Here is a 9,097-nt window from a genome sequence, read left to right on the forward strand (position 1 = left end):
CCAGCTGCAAACCACGGTTACTGATCTTATCAAATTGTTGCTGATGTCACTGCACTAAAATTCTGTTGTTTCTATGTTTATGGCCGGACAGACAAGATCTGGAAATCAGCGTGTATTCAAATGATAGAGAAACAGACGTTCGGTAGACGAATTTCCTTGTTGTAATCTTCTTCCTTCGTTTTTTTAATTACATGAATATATCCAGTATGCACACTGTGGTGGAAAATTAGATTGCAAGCCGCTATAGAATTTTATCTAGCTGGCAAAACCCGTAGACTGAAGAGGACTGTATAGGAGTGAAACTGATAAGATTCATGGAATTCAGGAGGACGCATGCCAGACAGGTGTGCCGCACCAACTTCCTCATGGCAGAAATCTGACAGCCAGACGCCGAAACAATAGGCAGACACAGGAACACATACTTGTATCTACAGCCACAGATTGCGTTGTTTGATCCTATATGTAGCGCAATGTTTAATATATGCATCATTCCGGGTGCCAATCATTCCAGTCGTGGCGAGGATCTGCAGCCCAGACTAATTCATCGGGTTTGCGCAGAGATTACTATTTCAGCAGAATATTTGGTCCAGTTTTAGGACTTGGTACGTTATGGGTCACTCGCCTGGCATACCACAGTTGTCGGCCCAAGGTCCCGACTTCAGCGTCAATCATTAACGTAGAGTCAACCTAGTTGGTGTCAAACAGAGGACAGCAGGTTTGCACAGCGTGCAGTGAACGAACAGTCTGACAGGCGGCGCTGTTATTTTACAGCGAGTTTTATGACATCACTTTATATACCATTTGGGATATACTAGTATATTTTGACCGTGTGTCGTCACAGAATTAATATGTAAATCAAAGCAAGGCTGTTAGCCTTCACGTTTCGAGTTACTTCAGAAACTAATGCACGTCATCTTGTACTTGTGTGTTCGGCTTGCTCATGTTCAGCCTATATCAAATGCTCAGGTTATTATTACATATATCGAATTGTGTCGACTCCTTTATCAGTCCATGTTGCCCCTGCGTCCCATGCCATTAACATTATAACCGCGGTACTTAAGAATCAGATAAGAATCGGTTGCTAAAGCGCGTAGTATTATCACCTGTTCTCCTTGGACTTGGTGTGACGCACGTTTTGTCCATACCAAACATGCCCAGATAAACCTCAAGGTTAATACTTCAGGTTCTTTGGTAACAAAAGTTTTTTTTTTTACAGCCAACTTAGTGCAGATTTTTTAAAAGACACGGATACCTACAGCTATTGTCTGAGAGTAGATCGTTTAATTGAGAAAAATTCATTCTGGCATAGTGCGCTAAAATTACGGAACATCTCAGTCACGTCAGTTCAGAAGCAGACAAGCACGTATTTGAGATAAACGGATGTCACAGTTTTAAAAAGTCTGCGTGCGTCATTTGCGATGCAGCTCTTTGCGATGACGAAATCATCCACTGTCACCGTTTCATTCATACGTCATTTCAGTAAGTACAGAGATGCCAAATGTCTAACTATCGGGCGCTCAACATTGAAGAACGCTGGTCTAGCCCTGAGAGGGTGTTTCTGACTCTAGTTACGCTGACTAAGCTATCTTGCGGCCGTCATGGTCAAGGTAGGAATTTTCTCATGGTGAAGGTGGCAGTTACGACCAGGTACAACCTCAGATGTGGCTCTGAAAGTTTCAAGGCCAAGAATATGGATGATTCTAACAAAGGACAACGTTTGCAAAATTACAGAGTAAAAATGGTTACTTTGAGTGATTTAAAAGGTCAGATTGTCACTGATTGCATCATATCAATCCACAAATCCAGTCCGACTGACTGAGAACGACTTCGTCTGGGGTACCCAATACACACTGGGACTCCGGTCCCTGTCCTTACTACAAAGGAAGGGCGACAATTGTTTATAGTACCTGTTTGTCATTATCACCTTCAAGTGTTTGTATTGTGTACCACCATTGTTATGTAGGACAATTGAGCATATACAAACAGAACGTCTTTCACAGCCCGGCTTTTAACACCATGTTCCCGTCATTTGCGGTTGCAGCCTCTCTCTCTCCTGGCGAGCGTTGGTGTAAGAACTGTTGGTTTCGTGCCAGAAAGTTGTCCCCTGTAGAAGTTCACCGGGGTTCCACACAGAGTATAATGCGTGCCAATCAGAGCCGCCGACACATCCTGTACTTTGGAACTGCCAAATCTGCAGTGCCAGGCAGGTGGGCTGGTCATGCTGCGGGAGAACCTACTCGTCTTTTAGGGGGCGTTAAGGATGCGTGAGCAGTCTGAAAAATGATTTGTATGCCACATGTGCTAGACAATGATTCATAATTTTGTCGACTTTCTTACGTAATTAGCAATGTAATAACTACGAAACATATTCGTCGCCATTGACAAATGTCACTGTCGGACAAGAGGAATTGACGTGATGGTAGAGACCATTATCAAATTACTTACGTAATAGATTATTCTTATCTAATCAGGAAATAAAAACTTGTCCGGAATGTTTGAAAAAAGCCTCTGTTTGCAACGTTGGAAAATATTTCCTTCGCCCTAACCTTCACACCCCTTCAATTTTCCACCGATGGCACGTTCCACAGACGGGTCTCAGTGCGCCCAGATGCTCCAGGTCCTTTCCGGTAGCTGGCTCTACTGACTGCTAGAACTAGGACGTTTTAAATAGGCATGTGGCTGTCAAGAATATCACACGACACGGACACAACTGCCATGTGGAGGCTGGGGACGTTGGTTCTAGCACTGTGTGCTTTCCTGAACTGCGGGGTTGGCGCGGCGACGCTGCGGCAGGACGCGGCGGGATGTACGGCCCGGGGGAACCCGGTATATTCCGTGGTGTTCAAGGGCGAATGGACCAAGGCGCGCTTCCCCAAGCAGTATCCGCGGCGGCGGCCGCCTGCACAGTGGTCCACTCTGGTCGGTAAGTCTCCCGAAGCCGCACACACACATGTCCTCTTACGGTGTTGGTAGCGGGTATTCTGGTAGCAGTGTCTGGAGATAACATAAAGCCGTGTTTGTACACTGGTTAATGCGATCAAGATGCCAAACTAAACTTTTACATCGTAGATCCAACATACAAGTACGCCATATACAACAAAGAACAATGGGTGCTTAAATGAGAAGTGTGAAGACGCCATTTATTGTCCACGTCTTTGTTTTGATGTTGCCGGTTTTTTTTTCACAACTCGTGAATAATTTTGCGGGGTGTGTATTTATTTGAACATCCGTGCGGACCGACCAAAACAAACCTTCCACAGGGGTGCAAACGGTGACGGTCAACAGTCGCTGTTTCAAACAATCTTTTTGTTTGTTGTCTCTGGCACAGCGGTAGGTTGGTACGCTAACTACATCCTACACTGTCTCAGTTACTCGTCAAACATCTTTGGAAGTTTCTCCAATCATTTGTGGTGGTAACTCAGATCTTCCATCACCAATTGCTCGGGGTGAAGTAGCGCACACTGAGGGGGTCTCTTCTATAGCTTGCTCTATCCATGGGATTACAAGTATGTGGGTTAGGTAGAGTCGAGTAAACAACCCCAAGGTTGAAACCTAAACTTGAACTTCCTCAGTGCCCACGTCATTTCGACGAGGCTCAATGCCAAATTCAGCTGTTCAGATTTTCCATCTAACACCTACTTTATCTTTAGTTAATCCCTCTCGTATAGATAAAGCGCTGAAACTGCTGACGGCGATGGCCAAGTGTGGCTGGATGAAGTACGTGTTGGTTTACAAAGAACATAGACAGGCTAACACAGCTATAAAGAAGAGGAATGTTTATCAAACGTGACAACTTAGCCTTGCAGCGCAGCTTAATACAGATATACCGGCTATCATGATGACCGATTTTGACTCCAGTCCCTGTCTGATTGTTTGACCTTTAGAAGAAGCCCACAGTGCATGTCACCTCACACCGCCGGTAGAAGTGCCCCTGGATGCCTGTCTGGGTGTTTGGTCGGCCGCTGACCTCACACCTTAGCTCCCCTATCTTCTCCCATCTGCTGTACGGTCGGCAGAGTCACGGAGCAGACAAATTGGAGAGGTCTGGGTCGGTGACTGCAGATGTCCCTGTTAGTAAAGGTCGAAACGCTCGTCCAGTTCATTACAGCACATGACACGGGATAGGTGCGCGGTGGGATACGGGAGTACCGTGAGAAGAGATTGATTCGTCTGTAGGGATCAACAAATCGTGCTACTGGGTTTATGTCCTACATTCTGTGTGTATTCTAGCTGAAAGCCTTTAAGGAGGGGTGAGGGTACAACCTTGAGGGCCCATCCACGCCACTAGGTCAGGTTTTAGGATACACGTGTAATCTACTGGACAGATATGAATGATGAAATGAAATGAACTAACAGTCCTTATCTGTATGTGGTTTACCGTGGTCACTGTGGTGCACCGCGTCAAGTGGTGCCGGGTCAGGTGAACATGATCTGGCCTGGGTCGACCGGTGAAGGACGGGGCTGATAGAGGTCCTCATTTCCTCTTTTATTCCAGCTGCTTACCGGCTTAGATGCGTCAGAAGAAGGATGTTTTAGTTGGATCAAACCAAAGAGGTTTAAATGGTTTAACCTCCTTGATCAAACTTTTCCCGCAGTACAGTAATACTGACGGCAACAGACGGAGGCTTCCAGCTAATCTCCCGGAGTATCGGAAGTTCTCACCGCCCGGCACGTGGCGGGAATGCCCTCCGGTCCCTCAGGGCGCTCACGGAGATCGCTAATTGCAAAAACAAAGATTTGCTCCTCAGATAAACACAACTTCCGCTCCTGTTAGATCCGCAAGCTATGAGTACAGAAGGACTCATTATCTGATGACACGCCAGTATAGTGTTGACAGAGTGAGCACGTGCACTACCTGACTCTGTTTTAGTTGGGATTCATCTTTTCTTGATAGATTTGCGCTTAAAGGATTACGTCATCTTGCCGTATTTGTATTCTTCTCCTTGTTATCCCATACTAGTGCCCCACCGCTGCCTATCAGAACAGATGTAAACCATACACGGATTACCTACGGAGTTTAGCACAGAGCACAGGAGCCCAGCTATGAAAGATTCTTGTATTGCTGTGTCTGGGCGTATTTACGTACTTAAGTAATGCACAAACGTTACCCTTCACTGCCCCCATAAAAGTAGTTTGTTAAAGGGCCAGTTCAAAGGCGGTGAGTTTACAGTTTGCGCCATAAATTGAGTCCATGAGATTTGACACTTCCTTGACAGCAAATCGACAAAATATTCAATTATCCATTTACCATCGGCAATGGCTTATTTCCTTCTTGACTTGTACTTTGAATGGCGGATATCACATGAGTTCCTCTTGACACATTTGATGTTAGAAGCAACTTGTAAAAGTGTAGTTGTGTTTCGCAACTCTCATGGAAAGTTTATAAGAACACGTTTTTATCGCCAAGTAGTACCAATGTTTGACATGTGTAAAACGGACAATCCTCTTCACAATGCCAATGCCGCGCGGCCCGTTGGGGTGCAGGGTTGGGTTGTGTAAGCACAATGTTTTCGATTCCAGTGTAATGTTAACCATGCTTTGTATCTACTCACTTATTACACATTCGTGCCAAGAAAAATCTTGATCCGAACAGTCTGCCCGTTCCCCCCGGTGTCTGGCACGTGTACAAAGCCGACAGAACACAGGTCGTAGCTTCGCCCTCTCCCCGTTCGTACCAGTGATCATAGACAAGAGATTACCAGTATTAGCCAGCCAGACGCCGCGGCTTCAGGGTCGCCGGTCTGACCCCGTGAACTTGGCCCAGAAGGGACGGTCGCCCCGGGGAAAAGGTTGGCAGCAGGATCGGAGCAGGCCCCATTGTGCACAACAAGGCCAAGCTTTGTTGTTTTTTCTCTGCACGCGACGGGCAGAAGAAAAAGGTTTGCCCGAGCCTATTGTAATTTTCCTACAGTAGGGCCTGCAGATTGGCCCACACGGTGAAAGTTGAGAATACATTAAGACACAAAAACATTCAAATAAAAGAATAAGCTAGATGGTTGTGAAAATTTGAAACGAAATTTGAAACGAAAGACTTTGTGATTGTTAGCCGGGTATCCAAACCGATTTTAGCGGCCGCGTCTCTTTCGTCCTCTCCCTCCTCCCCAAATAACTGAGATGACGAAAGAGATTACTACAATCGGTTCGGACACCAGGCTTTGAGATTATGGGATAAACTGGATTAAGGGGAAATTATAATGCTAACCCTGGGTCATTGAACATGTATCTGTTAGGACAAATCATGGGCTACAGCATCTAGAATGCATACTATACATATTGCAATATTACGTCGACGTCAGTTGTCAAAAAGATTTTTGAGAAAATTATCCCTTTCATTTCCGGTACATCTCTTCCTGGGTCTAAAGATCTTAATGTTCGGTACAGAAATAGACAAGATATGATAAGTTGTGATATCTCTAAGATGCACCTGTTTGTTTTATTAGGTCGTGTTCACAACAGCGCGCACGCCATGTGGTCCAAGGGCCAGCTCGCTACCCCCGGGGTCCGCCTGTTCGCCGAGGAAGGCAAGACCGTCTGGCTCATGAACGAGGGGAAGTTCATAGATGACGTGGAGTCCCAGTTCCTGGCACCACGAGTGGGGAGGGGGGTGGGCCACACGGCGGCCAACATCACCGTCAACAGCAGGTACCCACTGGTAAGTACTCGCACGCGCTTGAAGGGATCAGCAGAGCTTAATATTAAAGCCCTCTTTCTTGATAAGATACATTATTCAGATTTCTATGCGTCCAAAATGCACTTAGTCCCAAATTGCACTTAGTTTCGCTGTCTGTAACAGAGTTAGGAACTTGGAATGTAATTATTTACTGTACTTTGCACCATCATCGTCTAGACGAGTGTCTGGTTGCGTTCTTGCTAATTCTGCGAAATATGATGTTTGCAGGAAATGCAGTGTTATCTTCTCTACACACTTCAGTCGTTTTGTAATGACAGGGTGAAAGAAAATCGTTCAGCTGGTTCGTCCTGCGGGCACATTGTTGGCACGGGTCTACCTGCTTTGTGCCGGTATGAACTACCAGGACTGCTGCCAATATTTATATAGAGGGTGTTTTCTCAACACTTGCCGTACTCCCAGTGCGCCATATGGCGTATTGGCTCTGACAGGGGCTTGTAAACACTAAGGAGGGATAAGTGACGGACAAACACGCGTCTTGCTGACGTAAACGTCTTCCACGGTGCTTCTGGGATCATTTAAGGAAGTTCAGAGATGTCTCGAGTAACTAGAAAACACTCCAGCTTGCACCTGTCAGCTACAAGTTCTGCTGACGTTGTGCGGTTTTCTACTGCTGAAGGGCTCTAGGCAGGGTTAAGGAGAGGTCCATAAGGGCACCGAGCGCTAGAAAAGAAACATTGGGAATGTTCATAAACAAGTGCTTTTACAAAAGCTGTCGTTTGCCGCCATTGTACTTTTGCACAAGAAAATCACATGCCACCTCTGCTAGTTTCACTGAAAATGTTGTTACCTTTTTTTTCCTGATAGTATAGCTTCACACATTGTGGGCAAAGGCAATTAATGGCTTATATGTAAGAAATGTGACACAAGTATACACAGATTCTAAATGTATGTGTTCAGATTGTTTATTGAATATTTGGTTTCAGGGCAAGATACAGTTTCTGGTTTTAATAATTCACTCGTGAGACATGGACTCATCCAGTATACAATCTGCAAGTTCTGCACAATGGCACATTAGTATTGAGTGCACGGTGGCACAGGCTGGTATTGAGTGCACGGTGGCACAGGCTGGTATTGAGTGAATGGTGGCATAGGTTGATTGCTTTGTGGTATCCAAATGCCAAAGACACATCTGAAAGAGATGACAAATAATTTGATTCAACATAAAATTTGCAACTGTGCACATAAATATTGAGTTCTCGTTGCTAAAAGAACACATCAAAGTCTTCAAAATTGCCCATATACTACTGAGAGAGCTTCTATATGTTGCCATATTGATGAACAATTCTTAGGTTTCTGAGTACACTCAAATTTCTTGATGAAATTGAGATAGGTTTGATACCAGGAAAGATTTACGTGTGAACCGAATAGCTTGAAAGCTCAAAGTTTTTTCAACAAAATACTGGCGACGAATGAAAAGCCTGTACCGCCTCCCCCCCACTGACAGCGAAAATTTGTAAGAAAGAAAATAATAATTTATGCATCAATACAAAAAATTAAGGCGATACGGTAGAAACACTCCAGAGAACAAACTTTAAGATTGGCAAGCATCTGCCGGTAATTAATTTTAATATTAAAGCAAGAAACTTAGCCTTGCATAATTTGATCATACCGAAAAGAGATTGTTAGACGCATTTGTAAATCCAAAGAGGAGGGGGGCAGTCAGTTTGACTACTAAATATTGTTAAACAGCGCGTCAAAGCACAATGAGATTGATCACCCTTGCCCATGGTACTTTTAGCTATACTATTTTCCTGTAACTCTATGCCTAATACTCATAACATTGCTGATATTTTTTTTAATTTATATGGCGTAAATACTGAGGCACGGTACGTACCTGAGAGCTGGAATGCTCGTTGTAAGAGCCTGCATGCCATTTTTCCTGAGGCGTAATCGGATCATTTTAGTCTTCGTAATCCGTTGGCAGTCGCCCTCCAAATCAATGAAATTCGTAATATTATATTAGCCTCAATGCATAAAGTTTTAATTGCTCTGAGAATTTTACTTAATTCGTAATCGGCGGCGAAAATTTTGCGTAATCCGTAATCACTATCACCCCCATACATGCCCTCTAGTACATCCGGGGGCTTCCAAGAGCAACATGAACAGCGACATCTAGCGATGTAGTGAAATAGTACATCTTCCGGTTAGTAAATATGGCGGTGGGCCGGATACTCTCTCTCTTCACAGCCAAGGGCGTATATTTCGGCAAAAGGGTACTTTAAAAGTTTCTTTAGTGTGGAAACTTAGCAACAATGTAGTGGACCACAATTAAAACATCGTTGTTGGAATATTTGTCCACTAATTACAGACGTTGCGCGAGCGCCAATGTTTTACTTGTCATCTACATTAACATATTTATGCGATTCATTCATCAAGGCCATTTATGTCAATTTTTTTATCATCTTC

At 44.5% G+C, this 9,097-nt stretch overlaps 1 protein-coding gene and 1 long non-coding RNA gene across 3 annotated transcripts in view; one reads left to right on the forward strand and one right to left on the reverse strand.

Annotated features, from left to right (window-relative positions):
* Positions 1-1,471: 1,471 nt before the first annotated feature.
* LOC109477214 overlaps positions 1,472-9,097 on the forward strand; it is a 16,309-nt gene continuing 8,683 nt past the window's right edge. The window contains exons 1-2 of one of the 2 annotated variants that reach the window (XM_019778285.1): positions 1,472-2,923; positions 6,441-6,652. In XM_019778285.1, the coding sequence (XP_019633844.1) occupies positions 2,674-2,923; positions 6,441-6,652 (462 nt within the window). In that variant the 5' untranslated portion in view covers positions 1,472-2,673. The remainder of the gene's footprint in view (positions 2,924-6,440; positions 6,653-9,097) is intronic. The other variant, XM_019778286.1, reaches the window with a different exon arrangement.
* On the reverse strand, positions 7,578-9,035 carry LOC109477244. Its single transcript, XR_002140655.1, has 2 exons — positions 8,526-9,035; positions 7,578-7,820 (listed from the first exon to the last, which is right to left on the reverse strand). It is a non-coding gene; the product is annotated as an uncharacterized LOC109477244 (long non-coding RNA).

This window comes from Branchiostoma belcheri, unplaced genomic scaffold (assembly GCF_001625305.1).
Source record: "Branchiostoma belcheri isolate BF01 breed outbred unplaced genomic scaffold, Haploidv18h27 scaffold4, whole genome shotgun sequence".
In the NCBI taxonomy this organism is placed as follows: domain Eukaryota; kingdom Metazoa; phylum Chordata; class Leptocardii; order Amphioxiformes; family Branchiostomatidae; genus Branchiostoma; species Branchiostoma belcheri.